The sequence below is a fragment of the Pseudorasbora parva genome, chromosome 17 (assembly GCF_024679245.1).
Source record: "Pseudorasbora parva isolate DD20220531a chromosome 17, ASM2467924v1, whole genome shotgun sequence".
Taxonomy (NCBI): domain Eukaryota; kingdom Metazoa; phylum Chordata; class Actinopteri; order Cypriniformes; family Gobionidae; genus Pseudorasbora; species Pseudorasbora parva.
The window spans coordinates 552,117-567,116 of NC_090188.1; the positions used below are offsets into that span (position 1 = coordinate 552,117).

Sequence of the window (15,000 nt, forward strand, 5' to 3'; positions counted from 1 at the left end):
ATTCTGTACTATAAGGAATCACTGAAGCTATTCGCGCTCAGTCCCATCGCGGATTTCTCAAGTTCAGTTGCAATAAAAACTTCTGCAACCTATTTCTTTGATATTTGCTTGGCGAAATTGCTTGATTTTCATCATACATTTCACACAATTATACACCACATTCCTTGTTTTAGTTTTACAGAGTTTAATATTTTTTTAGATCGTTCATTCATTCATAGGGTAAAAGACCATTTTCTTGAAAAGGAATGTAGGGCAGAATTTACTTTTAAGTAAATAAGACAATTGGCCGAAAATGATTTCCCCCTCTCTGACAGACCAGTAGCCGCCACTGTTTTCTACAAGTATTTAAATGAGTTTAAGTTAGTCGTCTGCTAGTGTGTCAGATGGAGCGTCACTGACTGGCTTAAACCATGATGGCATAATGTGCATTTATACAACTATAATACAATAATGCGGCGACATAAAGAAGGACATTTACTTTTGATACTGAAGTACTTCTGAAAATAATTACGTCTGTACTTTTACTCCAGTAATGAAGTTGTGTAGTTAGTCCAGCTCTGCTGCAGTGAGGACACGGATCCCGGTCCAGAGAGGGAGACCTGATGTCATGTGTTCTGGATAGAAGCCATAGAAACACCAACACTTCCTAGCCACACCCTAGCAACCATTATCAAACACCCTAGCAACCTAAATGCACAGAGGGATCTCCACATCTGCAATGGGGGTTGCTTTATAGCATATATAATGATAAGCAGCTTTTGGTGCATCATCAGTGGGCTGCGAACGGGAATGGTCGCAGTGTCCGTTTGAGTTTAGGAGTGTGTTCAGCGGACTGAACCCCGCGTCCCGATGATGTGGCCTATGAAGGGGAGATTAGAGATGGGTCTGAGTTACCCAGATTCCTCTTCTTCAGGAGAGGCTGAACTACTGCGGGTTAGCGGAACACTAGTTTAGCGCTGATATAAACACACTCACTCTCTCACACACACACACCTCAAACAGTTCTCTCACTCACTCACATAACGTTACACACACACACACACACACACACACACACACCTGTGCTGAAAACACTACAGAGGATCACACACACAAACTCCTATAACACACACAGCAGCGGGAGTTTCAGAAACACACACATTAGCAGAAGCTACACACACACCTGTGCTGAAAACGCTACAGAGGAACACACACACAGCTTTACCTTCACTCTCTCTGTCCTTCAGCGGAGCCACGGCACGCGCGCGTCGCGCTGAACTCGTCACAGTCCCTTTCTTCTGCGCGTTCTCGCCAGCGGCCGCCGCGCGACATCGCCCTCTGCTGTTCACTAACACACACACACACACACACACACACACACACACACACACACACACACACACACACACACACACACACACACACACACACACACACACACACACACACACACACACACACAGTGTATGTGTTATGTTGATCATTATTACCGTTTATAACACTGATAATGCTTTATAGTGACTATATGATTAACGCTAATGTGTGTTTGTGTGATTATAATAATGAGCAACGGCGACGGGCCGATTATTATTGGCTGAAGGTTTGTTGTTGTCAGGAGACGAAAGCCACGCCCATCCGAGAACTAGAGAGTGACGTAATTTCTACCGACGCGTCAGCCCGGGCGTGTGCGCATGCGCAGTGGCACATCCACAGTGGACATCTTGGAATTAAAGGAGCGCCGAGCGACTCCCGACAAAAGCAACGATTACAGGTGTGTGTGTGTGTGTGTGTGTGTGTGCTTCTGAAGCTGCTGTGTGTTATAGGAGTGTGTGTCTCTGAGCTGTTCGAGATGTGAGTGTGTGAGCTGTTCGAGATGTGTGTGAGACAGTGTGTGTGTGTGTGTGTCTGTGTGTCTGAGCTGTTCGAGATGTGTGTGAGACAGTGAGTGTGTGTGTGTGTCTGAGCTGTTCGAGATGTGTGTGACAGTGTGTGTGTGTGTCTGAGCTGTTCGAGATGTGTGTGAGACAGTGAGTGTGTGTGTGTGTGTGTGTCTGAGCTGTTCGAGATGTGTGTGTGTGTGTGTGTCTGAGCTGTTCGAGATGTGTGTGACAGTGTGTGTGTGTCTGAGCTGTTCGAGATGTGTGTGACAGTGAGTGTGTGTGTGTCTCTGAGCTGTTCGAGATGTGTGTGTGTGTGTGTGTGTGTGTGTGTGTGTGTGTGTGTGTGTGTGTGTGTGAGAGAGAGAGACAGACAGTGAGTGTGTGTGTGAGCTGTGAGTGTGTGTGTGTATATATGTGTGAGAGTGAGAGAGAGCTGTTCGAGATGTAAGACAGTGTGTGTGTGTGTGTGTGTGTGTGTGTGTGTCTCTGAGCTGTTCGAGATGTAAGACAGTGTGTGTGTGTGTGAGAGAGAGAGAGAGAGAGAGAGAGAGAGAGAGAGAGAGAGAGAGAGAGAGAGCTGTTCGAGGTGTGTGTGAGAGTGAGAGAGATACACTCTGACTGTGTGTGTGTGTGTGTGTGTGTGTGTGTGTGTGTGTGTGTGTGTGTGTGTCTGAGCTGTTCGAGATGTGTGTGAGACAGTGAGTGTGTGTGTGTCTGAGCTGTTCGAGATGTGTGTGACAGTGAGTGTGTGTGTGAGAGAGAGAGAGAGAGAGACAGTGAGTGTGTGTGTGAGCTGTGAGTGTGTGTGTGTGTATATATGTCTGAGAGTGAGAGAGAGCTGTTCGAGATGTAAGACAGTGTGTGTGTGTGTGTGTGTGTGTGTGTGTGTGTGTGTCTCTGAGCTGTTCGAGATGTAAGACAGTGTGTGTGTGAGAGAGAGAGAGATACACCCTGACTCTGTGTGTGTGTGTGTGTGTGTGTGTGTGTGTGTGTGTGTGTGTGTGTGTGTGTGTGTGTCTGAGCTGTTCGAGATGTGTGTGAGACAGTGAGTGAGTGTGTGTGTCTGAGCTGTTCGAGATGTGTGTGAGACAGTGAGTGTGTGTGTGTGTGTCTGAGCTGTTCGAGATGTGTGTGAGACAGTGAGTGTGTGTGTGTGTCTGAGCTGTTCGAGATGTGTTTGAGACAGTGAGTGTGTGTGTGTGTCTGAGCTGTTCGAGATGTGTGTGAGACAGTGAGTGTGTGTGTCTGAGCTGTTCGAGATGTGTGTGAGACAGTGAGTGTGTGTGTGTGTCTGAGCTGTTCGAGATGTGTGTGAGACAGTGAGTGTGTGTGAGAGAGAGAGACAGTGAGTGTGTGTGTGTGTGTATATATATATGTGAGAGAGAGAGAGCTGTTCGAGGTGTGTGTGAGAGTGAGAGAGATACACTCTGACTGTGTGTGTGTGTGTGTGTGTGTGTGTTAGTGTGAGACAGTAGCTCATTAGAGGGTTGATGAGCTCAGGTGTGTTTCTCAGGTGTGTTCACACCCCTTTGAACAGCTCTCTCTCTCTCTCTCTCTCTCACACACACACACACACACACACCTCTTACAGCTCTCTTGCACACACCTCTTACAGCTCTCTCGCACACACCTCGAACAGCTCTCTCACACACACACCTCGAACAGCTCTCTCTCACACACACACCTCGAACAGCTCTCTCTCACAGACACACACACACACACACCTCGAACAGCTCTCTCACACACACACACCTCGAACAGCTCTCTCACACACACACACCTCGAACAGCTCTCTCTCACACACACACCTCGAACAGCTCTCTCTCACACACACCTCGAACAGCTCTCTCTCACACACACACCTCGAACAGCTCTCTCTCACAGACACACACACACACACACCTCGAACAGCTCTCTTGCACACACCTCTTACAGCTCTCTCGCACACACCTCGAACAGCTCTCTCACACACACACCTCGAACAGCTCTCTCTCACACACACACCTCGAACAGCTCTCTCTCACAGACACACACACACACACACCTCGAACAGCTCTCTCACACACACACACCTCGAACAGCTCTCTCACACACACACACCTCGAACAGCTCTCTCTCACACACACACCTCGAACAGCTCTCTCTCACACACACCTCGAACAGCTCTCTCTCACACACACACCTCGAACAGCTCTCTCTCACAGACACACACACACACACACCTCGAACAGCTCCCTCACACACACACCTCTTACAGCTCTCTCTCACACACACCTCGAACAGCTCTCTCTCACACACACACCCTCGAACAGCTCTCTGTGTGTTTGTGTGTGAGGGAGTCCTGTGAGAGTGTGTGTGTGTGTGTGTGCGCATGCTGGTGGTAAGTGTGTGTGTATGTACAGTGTGTGTGTAAGTGAGTACAGTGTGTGTGTGTGTGTGTGTGTGTGTGTGTGTGTGTGTGTGTGTGTGTGAGTGAGTGAGTACAGTGAGTTTGACTGTGTAAGTGTGTGTGTGTTCGACTCTTCAGCTGTCCCTCTGACATCATCAGCACACACTAGCTCTCGCCATGCTGTTCCACGTGTGTGTGTGTGTGTGTGTGTGTGTGTGTGTGTGTGTGTGTTTCTGTTTCTGTGACCGGGGTGTGTGTGTCAGCGGAGGACAGGAGGATGTTATCTAGGGAAATGCTGGCTGCAGATCTCTTGCTCTCTCTCTGTGTGTGTGTGTGTGTGTGTGTGTGTGTGTGTGTGTGTTTGGCTCAAGCGCTCCAAAGGTCATGAAGCTCGATTGATGAAAGTTGAACGGGTGTGTGTTTGACCTCTACACCAGGGGCTCTCTCTCTCTCTCTCTCTCTCTCTCTCTCTCTCTCACACATTCACACACACACACACACACACACACACTCTCTCTCTCTCTCTCACACACACACACACACTCTCTCTTCCTGTCGGCTCCACCAGAGTCACGGCTCACATCATGATTTTGTTGATGTTTTCTCTTCATAAAGACGAACATAAGCAGTGTGAATAAAGGCAGAGTGTGATTGGTGTCAGGTCAGGTGTGTGTTGCCGGAGTAATGTCAGGTCTGTAGAGGAGCTCAGTGCCCGCTTCACCTGAGATCTGGAGCCGGATTACAGCGGCGGAAACATGACTTCAGAAAGACGGCAGCTTCATTATTTACTCCTCACTCAGAGACTGAGTGCCTGTCACTCCAGAAGTATTAAAGAGATCCTAATATCCCTTTAGACTCTGCTTCCTAACTAACTTTCCTTTTGGTTTCTTCATTTGAAAGACTCTTGATGATTCAATCCCAGAGATATGGGCAAGGGCGTCGGAACCATTGTGTGTGTGTGTGTGTGTGTGTGTGTGTGTGTGTGTGTGTGTGTGTGTGGGACAAGACCCTCCCACTTTTATCGTCTGTAATTCAGCACGCCTGCTTACCTCGACTACCCCTTAACCGAGAAACTTATTCAGAAACGTATTATTAAACACATGTTAACGCGTTATTTCCCCTTTTCTAATATTTTCTATTTTTTTTATTGAAAATAAATGCCTTTCCGATCTGATGTGTGATGGGAAAGGAGTAGAGCGAGTGCGGCGAAAGGCGGATTCGAACCTGTACTCGCGATATGCGTCAACTTGATGCCACACGTCTTACCCGTACTCTAGCCACGGTCAATAACTCAGTGATTTCTGTAATTATGTCTGGCCCAATCAATCGTTTAGTTAACGGCACTTCTTCTGTCTGGATACGGAGAATAAAAAACATGTAACTTCATTATCATTATCTGTGAAACTGTTGATGTCTATGTCAGTTAAATGAATATAGCCTTTTATTAGACTATTGGTATTGACTGGTTTGAGCTCTTTTTTGGGATATGGCCTCAGACGCACCATAATGCAGGAAATCACATCTATGAAATTATTATTTTTTCTGGTGGAGAACCCCCAGACCCCCCGCAAAACTATTTCCCCACCTATCAGACTTTGTCTTAGCCGCTCCTGACCCACCCATTTTTTATTTGCTTCCGACGCCCATGGATATGGGGATCTAAATGTGTCCAAGCTGTTGAATTTCAGCCATTTTCAGTGGTTGAAAACCCAATGTCACTGCACACAGCTGAGCTGATTCTCATTTTCTTTTAAAAGAGAAATATCTGAAGAACAAATCGTGCTGAAACTAGAAATATATCTTCTTTTCCCCATGAAACCACTAAACGTACCAAAAATCCACTGAACATGGTCAAGTTGAGGCGCAAGTGAATCTATAGTTGCATGAGTCTCATGGATATCTGGAAAATGAGATGTTGTTTATTTGAACAGCTTCTGACAACAGCAGGAGTTCAGATACGGTATCATAACTACAGGTCACCGACCGCATTGACATCTCTATATCTGTGGGATTGAACCACACTGGGCCTTAAACCGCTAAGATTACACGAGAAAAGACTCTGAAGTGACTTCTGGAGGTCTTAGACACACGTGGAGGCACTCAGAGAGGTGTGATGTATTCACTGTTTTAGATGTTTCAGGGGTATTTGCTCTGTTTAAGGCCCTGTGTGGTTCAATCCCAGAGATATAGAGATGTCAATGCGGTCACCTGTAGTTATGATACCGTATCTGAACTCTTGCTGTTGTCAGAAGCTGTTCAAATAAACAAAATCTCATTTAGTTCATGAGATTAGTTTATAATCTGCCGTTGGAAACCCATACGGGTGAGGGGTTCGAGTGCCGGCCGCCATGTTGGCCCTCCATCTTGAAAGTACAGTAGCCACAGAGGGACATACCCGTAAACTCAAGCTTCGCCTTTCGCGTTTAACACTCGATGGCAACTTAAAAGTAACTTGTAATCTTACTTAGTTACTTTTAAAATCACGTAATCTGTAAAGTAACTAAGTTACTTTTTAAAGGCGTAATCAGATTACTTTTTTAACCACTTCAGCTCTGCACCCCCTCTTGGACCCACCAATTGCATCATCATAATCTTTTTTTAAAATCTATAACTCGCGCACCACAAAACTAGACATATATGGTATCATTTGAAAGATTAGAACCTCAGCTTTCTTAATAACCCAATAACTTCTGCATTTATGTTACATAGAAGAAAATAATGCGGTCTGAATTCGACCCCCCCCCCCCCCCGCAACGACCACCCCTTGAGAAAATCATGCAAATAATATAAAATTTCATATTTTTATCACACAAACACACCTAAAATAGACAAGTCATATATCAGGAATATTGCTGAGCAGTTATTTTCACCGATCCAATAATTTACAGTAAATTTATTATCAAAAAATCACAAAGATGGAAATGACTCATTTGAACAAGCAAACACATGAGTCATATTCCTGTTCGGATCACAAACTCGTTGTAAAGCTACTAGCCTCAAACCTATATCAGCTTGTTCCTTAGGTTGTTTGCTTCAAAATGAGACTATTTTTACATGTCTGTGAGCAAGCATGGCCAAATGACACTGTAAAATGTCACCGATGTCCAGATCAAAACATGTGATGCAGACAAATACTCTTATTATTGCTAGTTTTGATTGTTGGTGTTAGCCATGATTTTTGATGATGCCATCACATATTGCATCATGCGACAGAAAAGCTGAGAATCTCAGCTCTTTATAGACATGTGGATCATGCTTCTAGACCAATCAGAGCCCGAGATCTCCCTTTACAAAGTTGAAGAGGCGGAGCCTTCTTTTCGATTTGCTAGTGGCCAGTTGATGTCAGTGCAGATGAGTAGGAGTTATTAGACACTTTGGTCAGATAAATCTCAATAACTTTTATTTGCAAGGAGATATCAAGAAAATTATTTTTTCCCCTGTTTAGTGCCAATTTATAGAATCAACAGAAACTTCCAAAAAGCTTGGATCCCAAAATGATAAAAACAAAAAAACAAATTAACAAATATAACAAATTAATTAAAATTAAATCAAAATATTTATTTTTTTATCTATGTTTATCATAAGATTGTGAATAGATACAATATAATATATGCAATATTCCACCACTGTGTTAAAATTTAGAGTTTTTTCTGTAAAATGAGACCATTTTTATCAATTCACTCCAATGTATGTGGGTAGGGCACACTTTTAAATTCAGATATTCCTAATTCTCAAAAAAATGCAAAATGTGCTGCAGAGCTGAAGTGGTTAAAGTAACTGTGGCAACACTGACCATCATTAAAGAGATTTCTGTTGATGCATGAACAAAACTTCCCTAAACGTTTGACTGGGTTTTATAACTGACTCTCTGTAATGTTCCCAGGCCGCACCATGTCCACAATCCTTTACCCTCGTGATGAGAAGCTGGAGAAGCTTTCCCAGGAGGAGATCATCTCCAACACCAAACTGGTGATCCAGGGCCTGGAGGCTTTAAAGAACGAGCACAACTCCATCCTGCACAGCCTGCTGGAGACCCTAAAGTGCCTGAAGAAGGACGAGGAGTCCAGCCTGGTGCAGGAGAAGTCCAGCCTGCTCCGCAAGTCTGTGGAGATGATCGAGCTGGGGCTGGGCGAGGCGCAGGTGAGCACACTCTCATTCACTCGCTCATGATCAGTCAGCTTTATTTATATCGCACTTTTCCAATGCCGATTGTGTCGAAGCAGCTTCACAGATTGTGTGATCATAGATATATTCGTGTGCAGGTGATGATGGCTCTGTCCAGCCATCTGAATGCGGTGGAGTCTGAGAAGCAGAAGCTGCGCGCTCAGGTGAGGCGTCTCTGCCAGGAGAACCAGTGGCTGCGGGACGAGCTGGCCAACACTCAGCAGAAGCTGCAGAAGAGCGAGCAGAGCGTGGCTCAGCTGGAGGAGGAGAAGAAGCATCTGGAGTTCATGAACCAGCTCAAGAAGTACGACGACGACGCCTCGCCTTCGGTGAGATCAACACGCAACTCTGCCCACACTTTATCCACAGCACACTCTCACGGTTTAAATGAGCCCAAAATCAACATCATCCATTGCGTTGATCACGAGATATTCCTCACGGAGGAACAATTTAAAAAAAATGCACATTAGGGGGCTAAACAACATGGCTATGGCTGTGTTGTCTTCGTACACTGCAGAAAATGCTCTTTTTTTGTTTCCAGTCCAAATATGTAAATTAGGGCTGCACGATTTGGGGAAAATATATAATTGCGATTATTCTGGGTAAAATTGCGATTGCGATTTAAAATGCGATTATTGTTATTATTATTTTTTACAAAAAGTGTGTGTATATAACATTTTGTGTTTTTATAATAATGTGACTAATAATAATTATTATGATTATTATTACTGCTAAAAATATTTTAAAAATTACAATAACATTTTCATAATTACAAATAAAAAATAGTATGTCCGCATACATATAACAATACAATACTAATTATTATTATTATTATTATTTTTGTAATATTTTACAGAAAACTTATTTTACAAAAAAAACAAAAAAACTATTATGCAGACAGCCTATGACTAAAAAACATTTGAAAGGTCTAAGCCTAAGGAGTTATTGTAAAAAAATAATATAAGATGTATATATATATAAAACTCCTGTACATTGAAGAAAAACATGGATTGTCCAATAAATTTATAATTTTTTTTATTTTATTAAGTTTTAAAATGTATTAAGTATTATTTTCTTATTATGGATTACTCAAAAGTTTTTAATTCACACTGAAAGCCAGAGGGCGCCCTCGAGCGGAAACGCCACATTCGCCTCAGAGGAGTAATGGACGTTCATTTTCAGGAAACCCATGATGTGAAGCTAACGCTGTAAACAGAAGATAGAGACACTTTGATTAAACATGACGACAATAAACACGACTGCAGCAAAATATGGAGTATTTGAGTCCTTCAAGCCATCTAGGGTATTTTCCATAGACTGTAAATAAATATGGCCGTAGTGTCCGTGACGTCACCCACAGGATTCTGATAAGCCGTTCTGAAGCTTAAAGTAGAGGCGAGCTGGGCGTCGCCATCTTGTGTGCGAGTCAGCGCGTGTCACTCCCGGATAACAGAAAATGGGCAAAAAGGCGGGATGTGCGCGGAGCTGAGGTGACGCAATGACTAGCCGGCAGATAAATGGCTATCCACCTGTAACCACGCCCTTAATTAGGCAGAACTTTAAGGCTTTATATAACGGAAACGAATGAGTTATAAAAAAATTCACCCCCCTCACAGTTGTCATGAAGATCAAAATTAGCCTTATAAGCCCAAACCACAGTTTGTACCAGGCTGTTAACATGTTTTATTCTGCTGTAAAGTTGAGAATTTTAACATGGGGCTCAATGAGATTCTGCTCCTTCTGGAGCCGCTCTAGTGGCCAGTTGAGGAATTGCAGTTTACATTACTACAGTATCGGCTTCAAGAGAGATCGCGGGAGGAGCCGCTTGGTATTTTCATAGTAATATATTATAATGCAGTGCTGATTGAGATAGAATGCTATAAAATAACGCATCATCTGCCTCACTCTGATGAGAAGCCACATCAGCTCACACACACTCGACTGACGATATGAAGTGAGGTAAACATGTTATTAAACGTTGTCTTTAGTTGAACAGGTTTATGAACGCTTCACTAGTTTGTGAAGATGTTTGACTCGTGTTGCTTTTTCAAACGCACGTTATAAGCGACTCAAACTCGCAGTCTTTCAGACGGAGCAGCGTTTATCACAGAGCCGCTCTTCGCTAACACACTGGGCAATTATTTAATTGATTTAAATCGCAGCCTTTGAGTTTTCATAATCGCACACAAGCCAAATCGCCATTGCGGTTCGATTTCGATTAATCGTGCAGCCCTAATCTAAATATTCTTAAATCAAGATGCATTTACTAGATCAGTAAAACAACGTAAGATAATTTTCCTTTTTTTTGTGAAAAATAAAATCTAAATGTAGTGAGTTTTTGCTTAAAACAGACAAAATGATCTGCCAATGGGGTGAGGAGAATAATCTGATTTCTGTTCGGAAACGAGAAACAAGATTTCAATCAGAAATCAGATTATTCTCCTCACCCCATTGGCAGATCATTTTGCCTGTTTTAAGCAAAAACTCTCTTCATTTAGATTTTATTTTTCACAAAAAAAAAGGAAAATTATCTTCTGTCGTTTTACTGATCTAGTAAATGCATCTTGGCTTAAGAATATTTAGATATTTAGACTGGAAACGAGACAGAATGACTGAGTAAGAAGAGCATTTTTTGCAGTGCATGACCTAGCTTAATGTCGAGCCCTGCTTTATGCTACACGTACGGTTGCGTTTGTATTAAATAACATGAAGTCTGGTCTGTGCAGGAGGAGAAAGATGGCGAGCCACCAAAGGACTCTCTGGACGATCTCTTCCCCAACGACGAGGAGGAGCAGACTCAAGGAAGTACGTGAAGGTCACTGCACCCTTATGGGGCGTTCACACCGGACGCGGATGACCACAGTAGTTTGCGTGAAGTTGGACGCTTGAGGGTTTTGAGTTTACTCAGCCGCGTCAAACACTGCAAAAAATGCTCTTCTTTCTCAGTATTTCTGTCTTGTTTCTAGTCCAAACATCTAAAAATTCTCAAAACAAGAAGTATTTACTAGACAAGCAAAAGTAATTGTCTTGTTTTGGGGAAAATAACTCAAAATGAAGAGAGTTTTTGCTTAAAATAAGAGAAATAATCTGCCAATGGGGTGAGAAAAATAATCTTGTTTTCTGTTTGAATTAAGATTATTTTTCTCACCCCATTGGCAGATTATTTATCTTATTTTAAGCAAAAACTCTCTTCATTTAGAGTTATTTTCCCCAAAACAAGACAATTACTTTTGCTTGTCTAGTAAATACTTCTTAAAGTAAGAATTTGTAGATATTTTGACAGAAACAAGACAAAAATACTGAGTAAGAAGAGCATTTTTTGCACGCGTTTAAAATGCTCATTTCGCGTCTCTGCTTTATTTAAAGGTCCCGTTCTTCGCGATTCCATCTGTCAAACTTTAGTTAGTGTGTAATGTTGCTGTTAGAGCATAAATAATACCTGTACAATTCAAGCGGCTCCTCCCGCGATCTCTCTTGAAGCCAATAGGGAAGTAATGTAAACTGCAGTTCCTCAACTGGCCACTAGAGCGGCTCCAGAAGGAGCAGAATCTCATTGAGCCCCATGTTAAAATTCTCAACTTTAAAGCAGAATAAAACATGTTAACAGCCTGGTACAAACTGTGGTTTGGGCTTATAAGGCTAATTTTGATCTTCATGACAACTGTGAGGGGGGTGAATTTTTTTATAACTTATTCGTTTCCGTTATATAAAGCCTTAAAGTTCTGCATTATTAAGGGCGTGGTTACAGGTGGATAGCCATTTATCCGCCGTCTATAGTCATTGCGTCACCTCAGCTCCGCGCACATCCCGCCTTTTTGCCCATTTTCTGTTATCCGGGAGTGACACGCGCTGACTCGCTCACAAGATGGCGACGCCCAGCTCGCCTCTACTTTAAGCTTCAGAACGGCTTATCAGAATCCTATGGGTGACGTCACGGACACTACGGCCATATTTTTTTACAGTCTATGGTAAAATTATAAAGCTCAAAGTTCAATGCCAAGCGATATATTTAACAGAAGTTCCCTTTCAAAGCCTACAGCGAACAGCTATTTGGACCACACCGCTGCACTTCCTTCAGGAATGACGTCACTAGAACAGATTGGGCTTGTTGGAGATCCATTGGCGCTGCGCAGACCGATCGGTGTATGACATCAAAGTACCGCGAGAGAGATTCAAAAGCATGAGTAGTTTGCTCTACAATCGTTCTCGCGGTACTTTGATGTCATATGCTGATCCGTCTGCGCAGCGCTAATGGATCTCCAACAAGCCGTTTGTTGACTAAAGCTCCGCCCACAAGAACACGCAAAATAGGGGGCGTGGTCTCGCTGCTCTCCCGCGTGGAGAAGAGCGCATTCAGCGCTTGCATCGCCCCGTTGTGATAAGAGGCGGGACCTTTCCGGGCAAAGTGCTCTAAGCTGCTGTCCAATCACAACACGGGAAGCGCTGGCCCAATCAGAACTCGTTACGTGTTTCTGAAGGAGGGACTTCACAGAACGAGGAAATCATCAGGCCATTTGTAGGACAGAGGAAACAGCGCTGGACAGATAAGACAACGGTGTGAAGAATACTGAGTTTGTTTACACGCGAAACATGAGCTCATGTTAGATTGCACACTGTGAACATAATCAAAGCTTCGAAAACACACAAAGAGCGGGACCTTTAACACTTCGCGTCCGGTGTGAACGCTCCATCACACCTGAGTGTGTGTTCGCCGTCACACTAACCCGAATCTCTGACCTTTGACCCCGCAGTGCAGCACCAGCACAACAGTGCAGCAGTGGCAGCGGCGCAGCAGGGCGGTTACGAGATCCCGGCCCGGCTCCGGACGCTCCATAATCTGGTCATCCAGTACGCCTCTCAGGGCCGATACGAGGTGGCTGTGCCGCTCTGCAAACAGGCTCTGGAGGACCTGGAGAAAACATCAGGACACGACCATCCTGACGTGGCCACCATGCTCAACATCCTGGCCCTGGTGTACCGGTGAGAGGCAGCTTTATTTCTATCGCTCTTCTCCAGCGGCGATTGTGTCAGAGCAGCTTCAGTGTTAAACAGGACAATACTGCAGCAGAATTAGATTTGGCTGTACAGTCGTTCTGGAGTAAACAGTGATGTTATCAGCTTATTTTAATTTATCATAGAGAGACAATGTTGGCAGATCAGGATTATAGTTTATAGAATTAAATAAGACCTCATTCATTAATGTTATTTGTATATTTAGTTGAATAACTCTGATCATAATGTTAGTGTCCCCAACTGAGCAAGCCAAGCCAAAGGCGACCAAAGGAACCGAAACTCCATCAGGGCATGATGGAGGAAAATAAACCTTAGAGAAACCAGACTCAGTTCTCCTCTGGCCTATTAACACACAGCGGAGGATTATTATTCTGGACACCGCACAGCTCAGAGGTCAGATTAGAGCAGAATATTCAAGAGTTCAGGGTATCACGGAAGAGACGGGTTTATTGAGGATGACGAGCTGGTGAGGCATTATTGACACTTTAGGGATGAGCTGGTCACATTCAGGTCCACCATCTGATCCGGACACGGCGCGCACACACACACACACACACACACACACACACACACACACACACACACACACACACACCATGCGATCCGGACACGGCCCGGATCCGGCCGACTGCAGTAAGCCTCAGGGTAAATAGAGAGACTAACATTCGATGCTGTTCTTCTGATGCTGTAACGTGGACATCAGGTGTTATGGGAAGTGTTCCGGCGGACCTCGTTAATGCAATGATGCGATCCGTTAATGAGCCGCTTCAGCGCATGCAGAACCGCGTCTGATGACATCATCTGTCCGTCTGTCGCAGGGATCAGAACAAATATAAAGAGGCGGCTCACCTGCTGAACGACGCGCTGTCCATCCGGGAGAAAACTCTGGGCAAAGACCATCCTGCTGTAAGTCAACACATCACATCATCATCAGATCATCAGTGCAGCGTGTGTGTGTGTGTGCGCGTGTGCGTGTGTGTGTGTGTGTGTGTGTGTGTGTGTGTGTGTGTGTGTGTGTGTGTGTGTGTGTGTGTGTGTGTGTGTGTGTGTGTGTGTGTGTGTGTGATGGGTAGGTTTAGGGGCAGTGTAAGGGGATAGTAAATACGGTTTGTACAGTATAAAAACCATTACGCCTATGGAGAGTCCCCACATGTCACAAAAACAAACGTGTGTGTGTGTGTGTGTGTGTGTGTGTGTGTGTGTGTGTGTGTGTTTCAGGTCGCAGCCACGCTCAATAATCTGGCTGTGCTGTATGGGAAGAGAGGGAAGTATAAGGAGGCGGAGCCGCTGTGTAAACGAGCTCTGGAGATCCGAGAGAAGGTCAGTGAACGTCAACATTCATCCACACATCAGACGAGACCCTGTCTGTCTGATCACCTGTCTGTCTGTCTGATCACCTGTCTGTCTGTCTGTCTGATCACCTGTCTGTCTGTCTGTCTGTCTGTCTGTCTGTCTGATCACCTGTTTGTCTGTCTGTCTGTCTGTCTGTCTGATCATCTGTCTGTCTGTCTGTCTGTCTGATCACCTGTCTGTCTGTCTGTCTGTCTGTCTGATCGTCTGTCTGATCACCTGTCT

At 44.3% G+C, this 15,000-nt stretch overlaps 2 protein-coding genes across 4 annotated transcripts in view; one reads left to right on the forward strand and one right to left on the reverse strand.

Moving 5' to 3' along the window:
• Nucleotides 1–1,302, reverse strand: part of mrpl2 (mitochondrial ribosomal protein L2) — a 15,140-nt gene extending 13,838 nt beyond the window's left edge. The window contains exon 1 of the mRNA XM_067421276.1: nucleotides 1,205–1,302. The gene's annotated coding sequence lies outside the window, so the exon portion shown is untranslated. The remainder of the gene's footprint in view (nucleotides 1–1,204) is intronic.
• Nucleotides 1,303–1,636: 334 nt separating this feature from the next.
• Nucleotides 1,637–15,000, forward strand: part of klc1b (kinesin light chain 1b) — a 43,372-nt gene continuing 30,008 nt past the window's right edge. For 2 of the 3 annotated variants that reach the window (XM_067421261.1, XM_067421262.1), the window contains exons 1-7: nucleotides 1,638–1,750; nucleotides 8,132–8,388; nucleotides 8,511–8,741; nucleotides 11,139–11,217; nucleotides 13,164–13,392; nucleotides 14,244–14,331; nucleotides 14,644–14,745. In XM_067421261.1, the coding sequence (XP_067277362.1) occupies nucleotides 8,140–8,388; nucleotides 8,511–8,741; nucleotides 11,139–11,217; nucleotides 13,164–13,392; nucleotides 14,244–14,331; nucleotides 14,644–14,745 (978 nt within the window). In that variant the 5' untranslated portion in view covers nucleotides 1,638–1,750; nucleotides 8,132–8,139. Of the gene's footprint in view, nucleotides 1,751–8,131; nucleotides 8,389–8,510; nucleotides 8,742–11,138; nucleotides 11,218–13,163; nucleotides 13,393–14,243; nucleotides 14,332–14,643; nucleotides 14,746–15,000 lie in introns of all 3 variants that reach the window. The other variant, XM_067421260.1, reaches the window with a different exon arrangement.